This window comes from Macaca thibetana, chromosome 1, assembly GCF_024542745.1.
Source record: "Macaca thibetana thibetana isolate TM-01 chromosome 1, ASM2454274v1, whole genome shotgun sequence".
Classification (NCBI taxonomy): Eukaryota; Metazoa; Chordata; class Mammalia; order Primates; family Cercopithecidae; genus Macaca; species Macaca thibetana.
The window spans coordinates 99,424,700-99,441,466 of NC_065578.1; the positions used below are offsets into that span (position 1 = coordinate 99,424,700).

Consider the following 16,767-nt stretch of genomic DNA (forward strand, 5'->3'; position numbering starts at 1 on the left):
GAGATTCCCTTATATGTAACTTGATGCTTGTCTCTTGCTGTTTTTAGGATTCTCTCTTTGTCTTTTGACTTTTGATAGTTTGACTATAATGTACTTCGGTGAAGATCTTTTTGGGTTGACTCTAGTTAGGCTTTTTCATTCTTTTTTCTCTTTTTTTTATGTGACTGGCTTATGAAATTCTTTATTCTGTTTCATCTAGTCTAACACTGAAGCTCTTGATTGGATTTTTTATTTCATTTATTGAATTCTTTAGTTCTGTGATTTTTGTTTAGTTCTTTTTTATGATATCTCTTTGTTGAATACCTCATTTAGATGATGAATTGTTCTCCTATTTTGTTTATATTGTCCGCTTATGTTCTCTTGTATCTCACTAAACTTTCTAGATATCATTATGTTGAATTCTTTTCAGACCTTTCATATTTTCTTTTCATTGGGATGTGTTACTGGAGAATTATTGTGTCCCTTTGGAGGTGTCGTATTTCCTTGCTTTCTCATGTTTCTTGTGTCTTTACATTGATACCTTTGCATCTGGTATAACAGTACCTTCTTCCAGTTTTGTAGATAGCTTTCATAGGGAAAGACATTTTCCTACAGATATATGCATAACATTGGTCGGGTAGGGTGCTTTGGCTTTGATCCTGGGTGTGTGCAATAATATGTAGTCTCTATATGATTTCTTTGGCTATAATCAATGTCAGTGGGGTCTGTCTGGTTCCTCAGTGGCTTCAACTGAAGTTGTTAGTGGGGACTGTGGCAAGGCTTTGCTGGGGGTGGGGATGCCAGGCAGGCTCCAGTGGTGGCAGTGATGGACCAGGTATGCTGGCTCTTGGGTCCCCAGGAGGTGTATGCAGATACTAGCAGTGGTAGGTTCAGGTGGCTGGGCCTTGGGCCTCCCAGCAGCTTGTTTTAGTGCTGCTGGAGGCAGCAGTGGGCTGGGCAGGTGGGTGGGTCTTCCAGTTCTTGAGTGGCATGTGTGGCATTGGCAGTAGCAGGAGCAACAGTAGGCCAATCTTAGGTCCCCAAGTGGTGTACATGAGTGCCAGTGGTGAAAGCATAGGGCTAGGCAATCCATTGTTCAGGTCCCCAGTTTGTGTGCGTGGGTGGGTGCCAGCAGCGGTAGCAACAGGTTGTTCAGGTCAGTCGCTAGCCCCCGGGAGGCATGCATGGGCAGTAAACAGAGCAGGCTCATTTTCAAGTCCCTGGAGGCCTATGCAAGCAGTGGTGGGTGGGGCAGGCTTGTCCTCAGGCCCCTGGGTGGTCTGCACAGGTGCTATCTGTGGCAGGTGGGGCAGGTTGATACCCAGGCTCCTAGATTACATGATTGTGTACCTGCAAGAGTGGCAGTGGCTGTGGAGATAATTTTGTCTTTGCTTGCCTGTTGCAACCGAATTTACAATAAGAAAGTTTAATTCATTTTGCATTATTGCCTAAAGTGTCCAAAGCTCTCTGGTACATAGTACAGATTCCTGAGACTGGCATTAACTGAAGCTTTAGATCCCAGTTCCCAGCCAGGTGCAACCACCAGGCATGCTGCCATAGTCCTTAAAATACATTTCTAATAGTACTCTTAAGGAACAAACAAACAAGCAAACATTAATACTATTACTGTTTTCTTTTTCAGGTCACATATCAGTTGAAAATTCTTACAACAGCATTATTTTCTGTGTCTATGCTTAGTAAAAAATTGGGTGTATACCAGTGGCTGTCCCTAGTAATTTTGATGACAGGAGTTGCTTTTGTGCAGGTAACTATTCAAGATAAGTATTTTTTTATCTTTATCGTGGTTTCAAACCCTTATTTATTTTGTGTAGAGAATATGGTTCTATTGCTTGTTGAAACCAGCAAATGTTATTCACCACAACTAACATATGTTTTGAGGGCTTCCTTTGTGTGACATACTACATTGGGAGTGTAAGTAATACAGAGGAATTAATCAAAATAAAATTATATTACCTACAGAAATGAACATTCTAATTAGGGAAATAAGACACTGCATTTTAAAGAAATGCAGTTGATTTTTGCTGGATATCTGTAGCATTTGAGATTATTAGCCACTCCCTTTTTATTTTCTATCAGCTTCACGATACCATTTTTTCCTGGTTCTTTTATCTTTCTAATGATTCCTTGTTGGTTTTCTTCATAGGGATCTCTTCTGTGAGACTCCCTTTAAATACTGGGGTTGCTTGCAGGTTTGTTATTTCTTCTAAGGTATACTTTTATTTTTGGAGATTTCATCTATTCTGGGGGGGTGTTAATTTTAATTTTTTTTTTAATTTTAAAAAAATTTATGAGGCGGGTGGATCACGAGGTCAGGAGATCGAGACCATCCTGGCTAACACGGTGAAACCCCGTCTCTACTGAAAAATACAAAAAACTAGCCGGGTGAGTTGGCGGGCGCCTGTGCCTGTAGTCCCAGCTACTCGGGAGGCTGAGGCAGGAGAATGGTGTGAACCCGGGAGGCGGAGCTTGTAGTGAGCCGAGATCCAGCCACTGCACTCCAGCCTGGGTGACACAGTGAGACTCCGTCTCAAAAAAAAAAAAAAAAGAAAATTTATATAGAGACGGGGTCTCACTATGTTTCCCAGGCTAGTCTCAAACTTCTGGGCTGAAGTGATCATTCTGCCTCGGCCTTCCAAAGTGTTAGATGTGAGCCACCGTACTTGATCTTATTATTTATTATGATGATTATTATTTTTAGTCCTCAGTGATACTTGTTCTGATGGAAGGTTTTATTAATACTTATATCCTGATAATTCCTCAGTTCATGTCATCACTTTCCCTGAAGTGTGGTGTTCATATCGTGAATAAATTTTTAATTTTTTTTTTGAGATGGAGTCTTGCTTTGTCCTAGGTTGGAAGGCAGTGGTACAATCTCAGCTCAATGCAACCTCCACCTCCCGGGTTCAAGCGATTCTCCTGCCTCGGCCTTCCAAGTAGCTGGGATTACAGGTGCCTGCCACCACACCTGGCTAATTTTTTGTGTTTTTTAGTAGAGATGGGCCTTCACTATGTTGGCCAGGCTGGTCTCGAACTCCTGACCTCGTGATCCACCCGCCTCGGCCTCCTAAAGTGCTGGGATTACAGGCATGAGCCAATGTGCCCAGGCTAATATTTTTAATATTTATTTTAAATGAGTATTACAAAAGTATAAGTGGCATATCAAATTCATATTTTCATAAATATTGCTTAGGGTAAGCTAAAGTAGGCATTGTTTCAAACAGTAAGGTATTTTAAATTAGAAAGTTATTAATAGTTCAGGTGGAACATTAGTTTGACAAAACCATGAAAATGATAGGCAAATAACTGAAGCTTCAGGAACACAGACCTATAGGATAAAGCTCAGAGTGATTAGTGTGACACATTGAACCTTCTGAAATGTACCTACAGTTCCAGACTCATTTCTGCTGCTGCATACTTCACACTCTGAATTGCTACAACTGAGCTGCTTGTAGGGGCTATTTTGCACAGCTGAGCATTTATCCATTCTTTCTCTTGTGCCTACAATGCCTTCTCCCCTTTCTTTGCCTGGCTAACTCCTACCTTTAAGACTCAGCTGAGGCATAACATCACAGGCATAACATTTATGCCTTCTTCTCTACCACCATAGTACTTTGTACATATCTTTTCCGAAGTACTTATATTATAGGTAATTGCTCATTTGTATGTCTGTTTACCCCTACAACTTAAATTCCTAGAAGGCAGCAGCTGTGTTTCACTGCTCCTTCCATTCATAGTGCCTAATTAGCAAGACTCAAAACACAGTTTAAGATCAGGAAAAACAAATGATATTTGTTTTTACGTGATTAGTTGTCAACTGATTTTATAGCCTGTAAGTACAGATGACTCCTGGGAAATCTTCAAGGATGATATTGGAGTTAAATTAGGTGTTGAAAGGTAATAATTATAATGAAATTTGCATACTGAGTACTTATGTGCCAGGTGCCCCACTTGGTGGTTATCCTTTATAATCTCATGTTATACCCAACTGTTTAAGGTAGATATGTTATTCTTCCCAACTTACAAAGGAGTTATTGAGACTCAGAGAGGTTAATGAAATTGCTTATGATCCCAATCTAGTAGTGGCAGAGCCAGAACCAAATCTTTTCACTATTTGTGTTTTAGTAGGTTGGAAACAGCAGAAAAAGTATTACATAAAAGGTATGTTTAAAAAAAAATACAGATGTTGATCTGTGGATAAGCACAAGATAAGTTAAGGAGTGATAATAGTCTTCTTTGATTGGAACAAATAATTGACAAAGATATGGTGAGAGATGAAATTACAAAATACAGATTGGTCCTAGATTATATGTGGTCTTCAGTATTGAGCCAGGAGCTTAGGCTTGACTGCTTTTGGCTGTAAGGCCTCACTGGAGAGTTGGAAGGGAGAGAGGCATATCAGAGAACTCCTATAGGCATGCAGGGTAGATTGGTGGGAAGAAAGACTGAAGGAATGGAGAGGAATTAGAAAGCATGACAATGACCTAAACTGTCAGGTTAATGGGATTGGAATGTCCCACAGCAGTGATGTAAGAGTTGTTCCAAGGGAAGAATCAGTATGAGTGTTAGACTAATAAATATCATAGAGAATGGAGAGCAAGGAGATCAAGAAACTTAAGTTTGAATAGTGGCATTTTTAATAGATACAAAGGTATCAAAAGGTATGTTTGCTTTGAAGAGGGATGGGTACATTTTAGTGACATTGGCTTTGAGAAGTTTCTGGATAGCAGCAACTGAAAATTTTGGACTTGAGCTCAGAAGAGATGCCAGTGCTTCTGTGAATCAGCTCTCCAGGGTAGAGGGGATTCCTATAAATATGCTGTAGCACTACACTGTCCAATAGGGTAGCCACAAGCTATATGTAGCTATTTAAATTTAATTAGTTAAAATTAAATAAAAATTTCAGTTCCTTGGTCACACTACCCACATTTCAAGTTCTCAGTAGCCACTTAAAGATAGTGATGACCCTATTGAGGGTGAAGATACAGAACATTTCCATCATCGAAAGGGTCTGTTGACTAGAATAAATATAAAGATTAGAGAAGAGAACACGGAAAAGAGCAGGTCATTTCAAGAGGTAAGGAATGAGTAGTCAGTAGTGTTAATTCTGTGGTGAAGGCAAGCTGAATAGAGAATGAACAATTTTATTATTAAAAATTAGTTAACATATTGATTGAAAAGTCTTTGGTAGCTATGAAAAGTACAGTTTCAGAAGGAAAAATGGCTTTAAGAAGTCCAGCTAGGTTGGATGTGGTGGCTCACACACACCCACAATCCTAGCACTTTGGGAGGCCAAGGCAGGCAGATTGCTTGAGCCCAGGAGTTTGAGACCATCCTGGGCAACATGGCAAAACCCTGTCTCTACAAAAAATACAGAAATTAACTGAGTGTGGTTGTGTGCAGCTGTAGTCCCAGCTACTGGGGAAGGTAAGGTGGATCACCTGAGCCCAGGGAGGTTGAGGCTGCAGTGAGCTGTTATCATGCACTGCACTCCAGTTGGGGTGACAGAGTGAGACCATGTCTCAAAAAAAGAAGTCCAACTAATAGAAGATCAAACTGAGGAGGGAAGAAATAGATGCAAAAGAAAATTTAACAGTAGTTATAGGATATCAATTGATTAGATTAAGGGTAACATCTAAGCCAGGGGGTACCATCCCTGGTGCAATGATCCTGGAGTCCCTTCCAACACATTTCATTTTCCAGTGTCTTGTACTCAGAGTTTTCCTTCACTGTCTGATGGACTATCTTTTCCTGACAGTGTTTGGGGTTCACCTCCCAACAGCTTCCCTTTATTATGCTTGATTTAGCACACCACTTTTCAGCTGATCTCTACTTTTGCTGATACAGCAGATGGGGATGTGAGATTCTCCTCCTTTCTTCTACCTATATTTGAGATGGTGCTTTTTAATAAATTAAACTTTAAGGAATTATCTCAGGGTAACATTGGTCTCTGTAAGAGATGAAATGTAAAATATTTATTATTTCTAAGGTACTTTTTGAAATTATAAGTTGTAATAGTAATATATTATCACTGTGAGGAAAAAAATCAAATGATTGTAAGGTTTTATGTTTAAAGCTCTCCTTTGCAATCCCAAAAATGATATTGGTTGCATTTTTAAGTTATGGTCTAAGAGTGGGCTCTCAATATGTTTATGTAAAATGTTATAGGAATTAAACTGCAATTTTACTTTTCTTCTTATTTAGTGGCCCTCAGATTCTCAGCTTGACTCTAAGGAACTGTCAGCTGGTTCTCAGTTTGTAGGACTCATGGCAGTTCTCACAGCATGTTTTTCAAGTGGCTTTGCTGGGGTTTACTTTGAGAAAATCTTAAAAGAAACAAAACAATCAGTTTGGATAAGGAATATTCAGCTTGGTAAGTTTTAAATGTTTTCTCATATTATTTTTAAAAGTGATTATATTGTTATATTTAAAGATGTCTATACATCTTTAAGTAAATGAGCCTTGCATAAAATCTGCTATTGATCCAAATATCTGGCAATGTTCTTGTCTTTTAAAACATTTTAGTTTAAATGAACACCTTTTATTTAAGAATATGAAAAACTTAGATCTGTGACATAAAAGTATACGTAGCCCATATCTGTCTTCACTATTTAGAGCCTTAGTAACTTTATCCTTGGTTGCCACTTCTTTCCCAGAAGGTTTTGCAAATAGCTTACATATTTTATTCCTGGAAAGGATGATTAAGATAATTAAGGAAGTTTGAAATGATGATTTTTTTGTCTCTGTTTTAAGATCTTTTTTTTTTTTTTTGAGATGGGATGTCGCTCTTTTTGCCCAGGCTGGAGTGCAATGGCACGATCTGAGCTCACTGCTCGGGTTCAAGTGATTTTCTTGCCTCCGCCTCCAGAGTAGCTGGGACTACAGGTGCCCACCACCACGCCTAGCTAATTTTTGTATTTTTAGTAGAGACAGAGTTTTACCATGTTGGCCAGGCTGGTCTTGAACTCCTGACCTCAGGTGATCCACCCAAAAGCGCTATAGTCCCAAAGCGCACTGGGACTATAGGCATGAGCCACCGTGCCTGGCCTCTGTTTTAAAATCTTATGTGCTGTTTTATTTTAAAATGTTATGTTTTAGCTCTTAAATACTGCAGCATTTTTCTAACTGAAGGTAAATAGTTTAAAAGAAAAAAATCTCTTATATTGAAGCCTTTGAAAAATATTTAAACTTCTTTTAGTATTGTAATATTTAAATCCCCCTACGAAGATTCCAGCATTTAGTATTCCTGGCATACATTCATTTTGGGTGATGTCATATAGAACTGCCCATGTGAAAAGCAGCTCATCTGAAAATCAACACATTCTATTTTAAGCTTTTGTCCTTGTGACTTTGAGGTTTACCTTTGAAACCACTATTTTTTTTTTCTGTCCATATACCATTTTATACATGAGGAAACTAAAGTGCAGAGAGGTTAAATAACTTGCCCAAGCTCACATTACTGGTAAGTAATGCACTCAGTATTTGAATTCAGGTAGTGTGGCTCTGTTGCACCCTGTCTATCTTGATCAGCAGTCATACAGGCCCCTCTAGGCCCTAAATTGTCTGTACTCCTAATGGCCTATATTTTATGTCAAATCTTCCAAATTTTATTACAGTTCATCCTTCCACCTGTTTTCAAGTAATGTAATAACAGATTGCACCTTCATTTTAATCACATAGGATTTCTTTAAGTTTCTCTGCAAAATTTGTAGAAATGTCTTTTTTTTTTTTCATAAGAACATTCAAGGTAAATATTTTTAAAGCAAAATTTTATTAGCTTCTTTCGTTTGTCTAGAGAAAGTAAGCTCACAGGCATGAAAAGCATTAAGCAGTTTAATTCAATCTTTCAGAAATAATGTGTCTATAGCAGAGGGGTTAAGAATACTTAGTTTTGAAATCAGACCACTCAAATCCTGGTTTCATCACTTACCACCTATGTGACCTTAGGGAAGTTACTTCTTTCTCTGCTTCGCTTTCCTCATCTGCAAAATGTTCTAAATTTTACTACCTATCTCATATATTACTATGAGGATTAAATGAAATTACTATATGTGAAGTGTTTAGAATAAAGTGTCTAGGCCAGGTGTGGTGGCTCACACCTGTAATCCCAGCACTTTGGAAGGCTGAGGCTGGCGGATCACTTGAGGTCAGGAATTCAAGACCAGCCTGGCCAACATGATGAGACCCCATTTCTACTAAAAATACAAAAATTAGCCAGGCATGGTGGTGGGCACCTGTAATCCCAGCTACTCTGGAGGCTGAGGCAGGACAATCGCTTGAACCTGGGAGGCAGAGGTTACAGTGAGTCAAGAATAAAGTATCTTACGTATAGTAAGCACTAATAAATGTCAACTATTTATATAAAATACAATATCAGGGAAAAAGAAATAATCAAGGTTTGTGTGATTTGCCTAAACTTTTCTTGAATTGTAAGATAAAAATGGAAGACATATCAGAATTCATGGTTCTAATGTGCTTCATGGATTTCTTATTATTTGGTGACCTCATAAGCTCTAATGCTCATAGAAAAAAAATGGTAACAGGCTTAACGTTTTTAAAAAGATACTTAAATAATTGCTTATTACAATTCAAAATTATAAGAACAAATTAAAACAATGTAATAGCATTTTTCAAACATCAAATTGTCAAAGATTAACATGATAAGATCCAATTTTAGCTAGAGAATAGAGAAGCAGGAACTCTATTACCTATTGTTCCTAGGAGTATAGATTGATATAACCATGTTGGATTTCAATTTGGGAATATTTGGTATATTTGCTAAAATTTTAAATATGTGTAGGCTGCAATGTAAGAATTCCAAGTCTGGATAAGGATCTATCCTATAAGAGCACAAAGATAAGTAGTGTGAGCACCAGTAGTGTGAGCTTGGGCAAGTTATGTAACCTCTTTATGCTTTAGTTTCTTCATCTATAAAATAGACATCTACCTCATAGTGTTGTATATCAGTTAACATACAGGAAGCACTTAGAATAATTCCTGTTACATGCTGATACATACATATTTGCTATTCTAATCCATACAAAGGAATATTATGCAACTGTTAGAATGCAGTAGACCTGTTCATGCTGACATGTATGACATGTATGTATCCTTCTATAATGTATACTTTTTTGGTAATTACGAAGTCTTACTTTCATAAATTAAAAAACTTTACTGGATGTGGTGGCTTGTGCTTCTAATCCCAGATACTTGGGAGGCTGAGATGGGAGGATTGCTTGAGAACCAGGAGTTTGAGATCTGAGCAACATAGTGAGACCCTGTTTCTTAAAAAAAAAATATATATGTGTAAGGCTGGATGCGGTGGCTCACGCCTGTAATCCCAGCACTTTGAGAGGCTGAGGAAGGTGGATTGTTTGAGCTTAGGAATTGGAGACCAGCCCGAGCAACACTACAAAACTCTGTACAGAAAACAATAACAAAAAAAAAAAAAACAAAAATTAGCCAGGTGTGGTAGCATGTGCCCGTGGTCCAAGCTACTTGGGAGGCTGAGGTGGGAGGATCGCGTGAGTCCAAGAAGTCAAGGCTGCAGTGAGTTGTGATTGTGCCTCTGCACTCCAGCCTGCTGAGTGAGAGAGTAAAATCCTATCTCAAAATATACATATTATATATATTATATATAAAACTCTTCTGATGGTATTTTTTACGTGTGTGTGTATATATATACACACGTACATATTTTATATATATAATACCATCATATAAAATACCATCAGATGTGTTTTGGCAATTATATGCCAGCATTAATTTCATGTTTGAAATTAGACATTAAAAGGATAGAGCTGACTTAAATGGAATTTTAGAGCATTTCACATCCTTTTCACTTCCTTTCTATTGTGGAATACTTTGATTAGTTATGACTTCATTTTTAAAAATTGCTTTACCCTTGCACTCTTTAACTGCATATATTTCAAAGGCTACCCATAAAAAGCGGTCCCTGTCAGCATGAATTTCTTTATTTATAGCCTAGCAATGCTTCCGGGAGTCTCTTATTCCAATAGTCATGTGATAGACTGTTTTTGAGGTGAGATTCAACATGAACAAGACAGTTTCTGCTCTTACCAAGTTGACTTTCTCTAACAGTGAAGCTTCAGTAACACAGAATCTAATGTTTTCTATGACTGTTTCTTAGCTGTGATTTTTTGGGTATTAATTATTAGTTATACTTTCAAAACAAAACTTTATTTATTTACTTTCTAGAGACAGTCTCGCTGTTTTGCTCAGACTGGAATGCAGTGGTAGAATCATAGCTCACTGTAACCTCAAACTTCTGGGCTCAAGTGATCGTCCCACCTCAGCCACCTGATTAGCTAGGACTACAGGCGTGCACCACCACACCTAGCTAATTTTAAAATTTTTTGGTAGAGATAGAGTCTTGCTTCATTGCCTGGGCGGGTCTTAAACTCCTGGGCTCAAATGATTCTCCTGCTTTGCCCTCCCATAGTGCTGGGATTTCAGGCGTGAGCCACTGTGCCCACTCTCGAAACTTCTTAATAAGGAAAAATGTTGTACTCCCTGCCTGAGCTTTTATATTTGTATGTACCAATGTGAATATATGAAAATCTAGATCTAGCAAGAGGAAGGTGGAAGAACAATGACATATTCCAAATGTGAGCAATTTGCACATATTTGAATGGGCTAGCCATGTAATCATCTAATTTGTGCATTGTATTATTTTAGTGCTCCAAAGTTGATAATGTCTGTTATTTTTTATATTCTGTCTTTGTCTTTTTACATTTGTATGTCTTTGTCTTATAGTCATAAACTAAGTATACTTTTGTTAAGTATACAAAACCAAGTAAAGATTTTTTAAAAAATCTAATTTTGGCTGGGCGTGTGCCTCACACCTGTAATCCTAGCACTCTGTGAGGCCGAGGCAGGTGGATCACGAGGTCAGGAGATCGAGACCATCCTGGCTGACACAGTGAAACCCCGTCTCTATTAAAAATACAAAAAATTAGCCAGGCGTGGTGGCAAGCACCTGTAGTCCCAGCTATTCAGGAGGCTGAGGCAGGAGAATTGCTTGAACCTGGGAGGCGGAGGTTACAGTGAGCCGAGATCACACCACTGCACTCCAGCCTGGAACAGAGCAAGACTCCGTCTCAAAAAAAAAAAAAAAGTAATCTAATTTTATCAAAAAGAAAAAGTTAAGTATAAAATTATTTGGAATGTCAGTGGAAAAAATATTTCTCTTCAGAAAAACTAAATGATACATCATGTAGACTTTACTTTTTTTTAGGTTTCTTTGGAAGTATATTTGGATTAATGGGTGTATACATTTATGATGGAGAACTGGTATCAAAGAATGGATTTTTTCAGGGATATAACCGACTGACCTGGATAGTAGTTGTTCTTCAGGTAAAGCATTTAAAGTCTTAGATTTAATGTTAATAAACTCTATTTTAATATAGAGAATCAAAGTAGCTCCTGATATGCTGATGTGAGGGGAAAAGGTCACTACTGTTAGTGCTCTCGTATCTAGTTTATTCAAGGAAGTTAGAATAGAAGTGATCTTAATGCTGTAATGAAATCTTATTTTGAAAAGGGATCTTTAATGAACTTTGTGGTATTTAAATGTAACATAATGAAAATACGGGTTTAAGAATAAAAGAGCTGAAGGTTAAGGCAAATATAACTTTGGATTTTTCTATAAGTCTTATCATTGTGCAGGAAGTCTGGGTCAGCCATTAAGACCCAAGAAGCAGATCTGGATATTTAATTGTGACAATTCATAGCCTCATATTGTAGTTACATATTGGAAAACGTCTGTCAAATTCAGTTTATATATAGCTTGGAATTGTTCAAGGGTTGAGTAATTAATTACATCTTTAAAAAATACATATGGAGAATTCTAGAGGATATAAAAATGAAGACACAAGTCACTATCCTTAGAGCCTCCTATTCTTCTAGAGATATTTGAAGCCTAAGAAGCAAGGCTCCAGAAAGGAAGGTGAAGGTGGCAAAGGATAGTTGTGTTTTTTTTATTTTTATTTTTTTGAGACGGAGTCTCGCTCTGTCGCCCGGGTTGGAGTGCAGTGGCCGGATCTCAGCTCACTGCAAGCTCCGCCTCCCGGGTTTAGGCCATTCTCCTGCCTCAGCCTCCCGAGTAGCTGGGATTACAGGCACAGGCGCCCGCCAACTCACCCGGCTCGTTTTTTTTTTTGTATTTCTTAGTAGAGACGGGGTTTCACCGTGTTAGCCAGGATGGTCTCGATCTCCTGACCTCGTGATCCACCCATCTCGGCCTCCCAAAGTGCTGGGATTACAGGCTTGAGCCACCGCGCCCGGCCAGGATAGTTGTGTTTTAAAAGCAGGTAGGATACTTCTATTTTTATTTGTTTATTTGTTCATTTTTTTGGAGATGGAGTCTAGCTCTGTCACCAGGCTGGAGTGTAGTGGCGCGATCTTGTGTCACTGCAAACTCCTCTTCCCAGGTTCAAGTGATTCTCCTGCCTTAGCCTCCTGAGTAGCTGGGATTACAGGCATGTGCCACCACGCCCAGCTAATTTTTGTATTTTTAGTAGAGACGGGGTTTCATCATGTTAGCCAGGATGATCTTGATCTCCTGACCTGGTGATCCACCCACCTTGACCTCCCGAAGTGCTGGGATTACAGGCGTGAGCCACCGCGCCCAGCCGGATACTTCTATTTTTAAGATAGCAGAAAAGGAGACAAGGATAAGTGAAAATTTGAAAAAAAAATTAAAAGAAAATTTGAAGCGGAGATAGGGTGAGTCAAGAGAGTTTATGTATGATGTATCTTATTCCAGCAAAGAGAAGAAGCCCCCTTCCCTTAAAAAGGGGCTGAAGATATGAGAAAAATAAAAAATGTTTGGTATAACTGGTATGAAGGATTCAATAGGGAGTAAACAGATGAATGACAACATTGCCAAAAAATATTGGGACTGAAACATTAATTTGTAGTAAGCTCAACTGGCATAATTTATGACTTTCTCTAAATAAAGCTTCCATCATAGAAGAGGTGTTTTGAAAGTTGTTATAGTAGGTAACCCAGATTTGGAAAATGTTAAGTAGTCTTTGGCAGAAAGCAGAACTGTGTAGTATAGTAAAACCTCATTATTAAAGTAGCTACAATTGGGAATTTGAGAGGGATTAGGTAGAAAGTTCTTTCTACAGTCTTAAAGAAAGAGCACAATTAAAATTGTGCCTTAGAAAACTTAATCTGACAGTAATAAAAAGTGGAATTGAACGGGGAGAAACTATAGGAAAAAAGTCAAATTAAGAGGCTATTGAAAGGCTGTAAAATGACTCTGATTACTAATTTTACTCAAAAGTAAAAATATTTCACTATTTAAAGTGACCAGTCCTCTCACGTTTGTCCAAACAAGTGATGTTTAATTACTAAATTGGATAATGATAGACATTTTATTTGCAATATGGTCAAACTCCATTATAACAAACTGCAGATTATCCTGGTAGTTACTTTTATTAAATGCCTTTTGAAATAAGAGGGCTATTGAACAAAACCTGTAAGTCTATTTGTTGTGAGAGATGTTTAAAATCAATCCCTTACTATAATGGGATTGAATTTATAGGACAAAAGCTTAAAGCTTTATTAAATAATGAAATTGTTTTGAAATGCAGTTTTATATGTGTGTTTTAAAAAATATTTTTTTAAAACTTCTGCAGGCACTTGGAGGCCTTGTAATAGCTGCTGTTATTAAGTATGCAGATAATATTTTAAAAGGATTTGCAACCTCTTTATCGATAATATTATCAACATTGATCTCCTATTTTTGGCTTCAAGATTTTGTGCCAACCAGGTAAAATATTCTTTTCTATTTTTTTAATCCCCAAAAGTATATAGAAAAATTAGAATTCTCCGTAAGGTGATCTGATAAATTTGAAGAAGCATTGAAATATAATTTTAAAAATTTATTTAACTATGTTTTAAAAATATTTCAAATTAAAGTCATGAAATAAAGTCTTCTTCTGAAAAGTTTTTTATACAAATTTGGCTGGCCAGAATTTTCCCAATAAATAGATGTGAATATTTTCCCTGCAAAGTAAAAAAAAGTGATATAAAAAAGTTAATAAGTCATATAAAGTCATAAAAATAAGTCATGTAATGACATTTTTAAAATACGGAATTTACATGAGAAGAAGACAGTTTATATAGAGAATGTGGCTCATGAGGAAACTCAATTAGGTGGTAGCAGGAAGAGCAGACTGGAAAGGAATTGCAGGAGGAGTTATAAGTGAGGAAGGAGACCCAGGACTCTGTAGTTTTATGGATGCTAAGGGAGGAGATAGCATCAGGAAAAATTGAGTGTAATGAATATCCATTACAGACAGCATTGAAAATTCTAGTATTTTGTTTAATTTATAATCCCAGACTAGTGGGAAATTTTAATTGTTTCCAGGACACCACTCTTGGTTTTCCTCCAACTTTACTCTTCTCCTGATTTTCTCAACCTCTAAACTTTGGAATCTCCCAAGGATCTTTTATTTATTTATTACTTTATTATTTATATGTTTATATTTTTGAGACAGGATCTCAGTTTGTCACCCAGATTGCAGTGTAGTGGCATGGTCATAGCTCACTGCAGCTTCAAACCCCTGGGCTCAAGCAATCCTCCTGCCTCAGCCTCCCGGGTAGCTGGGACTACAGATGTGCTTTGTTGCCCAGGCTGATCTTGAACTTCTTACCTTAAGCAATCTTCCCACCTCTGCCTCTCAGAGTGGTGGGATTATAGTCATATGCCACTGCGCCGAACTCATTTGTGTTTTTGAGAATGAAATAGGATTATGGATGGAATTTGGCACTATAAAAATATAATATCCTTTTTATATTTTTATATTGAACTTTGATGGTTTTAATTCTTTTCTAGCAATCTAGACAATAGGTCTGGAACATACATGTTGAGATTTGTAGTTCTTATGAGATAAAAATTTAAAAGCATTTCTGTTTTCAGCTTTGTATGGAAATGAATCACTTAGCTAGTGAGACTTAGACTAACAATGAACACTTATATCTTAATTTTGTAACCTTAATCGTATTCCCTGTTCATAAGATGAGGAAATCATATGTTTTAATGTACTTTGAGAATGTTTGCACCTTGCAGATTTTTAGATTTTACTTTAAAAATCATACCTTTTTTTTTTTTTTTAAAGAACCTTATGTAAGGCTGAGGTAATTAAATCTTTGAATTATGCAGAGAATAAACAAATAAATGAACAAGTAAGCCAACAGAGGGACAAAAGAGTAGTAGTTTGGCAATGAGATATATGCCTGCCCGTAAATTCATGTTTCTGAGGAAGTATATAAGGTTTGTTGGGTTGAAGATAGAAAGAGAAAAGACAATGATACTGCCATTATTGAATGAATGAACGAACGAATGAATGAATGAATGAATGAATGAATGAATGAATATTTTGAGAATATGCTCAGGACACTCAGCCAGATGGAGAAGATGGATTCTTTTTCCTAAAATAGGTAACTAAGCCCTCTGTCTTTATGCATCTTACCTTTGTGGATAATACATTTTCAGTAATAAATCTAGTGACATTTTCTCAATTTTCATTCAATTCTATCCTAAATGTAATAATATATTTGCCTTTAGCCTCATTCCACCTCCTGAAACTGGGTTGGTTGGTTGTTTGGCTTCTCTGAAATGGTATGCCTATACTTGCCTTTCTGATTGTCCCTTTGGTAGCTTGTCAATCCTTGCTCCCTCTCTCGGCCATCTCATCCACTGCCATGTCATATCTGTCTTCTCTAGGAAGATAAGTTCAAATTTCACCTAAACTCTAGATCCCTTTATTCTATTGACTGTTAGACGTCTCCATTGATACAATATCACCATTACCCACTTCCCTAAATTATTTTTCTTGTGCTTGTTATTTTGCTTATTGGTGTTACCATTCTTCCATTTAGGGTTGCTTATTCTTTTATCAAAAGTTTATTAAGTGTCTACTATGTGCCTGCTGGCCACCGTGCTAGCTCCTGGAAAAGGAGTGCATGAATGAGACACAATTTGTTGTCTTCAAGGTCATCAAGGTTTGGTGACCATCAAGTGATTGCAAAGACAGATGTGAATAAATGAATTATAACAGTATGTTCAATGCAACAATGGAAGTATACATATAATAATTCTGTTAGAGGGGGCTCAGATCCTTGAAGTAATCATTACATTCTGATAGTTTTTTCCTAATATATATATTTTTTTCTGGGACAATTTTCTCTCTCAGAACCATCTAAAAATTGCTGGCTTGAGAAACAGGTGTTTCCTGACATTATTAGGTATTCAAGTAGATCCTGCTAAAGATATTATAGAAAGGATTCCTGCAGTGGATACAAAGGTAGACCATAGAATCTTTCAGTTGAGCATGAACTTTCAGTCCATGCCATTCCAAAGTTCCAGAAAGCTAAGAATAGTTCATAATGACTAATGAAGACAGTGTCTAGTAATTAATAATTACCAAATATTAATGTGGTAGCAATTTCTTCAAGATACATTATAGGATGTTTTATGTTATCCTAATAACTTTATATGTATAACTGCAAGTCTTTTGAAGAGTTAACCATTTGCATCAAGTCAAATCTAGTTATAAATCATAACAGATAATTACTGAGCTCCCTGTATATGCTAGGCACTGTGGGTACCACAGTGAATGAAGAGCACGTGGTTGAGCAGGGGAGTGGACTTATGCATCATTTAATGGCAGTGTGGTAAGTGTTATGCTAGGGGAGTTCTGCCTAGGGGAGTGAGTCTTGGAGACATTAGACCTG

General features: G+C 37.3%; 1 protein-coding gene across 5 annotated transcripts in view; it reads left to right on the forward strand.

Moving 5' to 3' along the window:
• SLC35A3 (solute carrier family 35 member A3) overlaps nt 1–16,767 on the forward strand; it is a 65,423-nt gene that overhangs the window by 34,194 nt on the left and 14,462 nt on the right. For all 5 annotated transcript variants that reach the window (XM_050745235.1, XM_050745217.1, XM_050745208.1 and 2 more), the window contains exons 4-7: nt 1,622–1,744; nt 6,202–6,370; nt 11,255–11,373; nt 13,665–13,798. In XM_050745235.1, the coding sequence (XP_050601192.1) occupies nt 1,622–1,744; nt 6,202–6,370; nt 11,255–11,373; nt 13,665–13,798 (545 nt within the window). The remainder of the gene's footprint in view (nt 1–1,621; nt 1,745–6,201; nt 6,371–11,254; nt 11,374–13,664; nt 13,799–16,767) is intronic.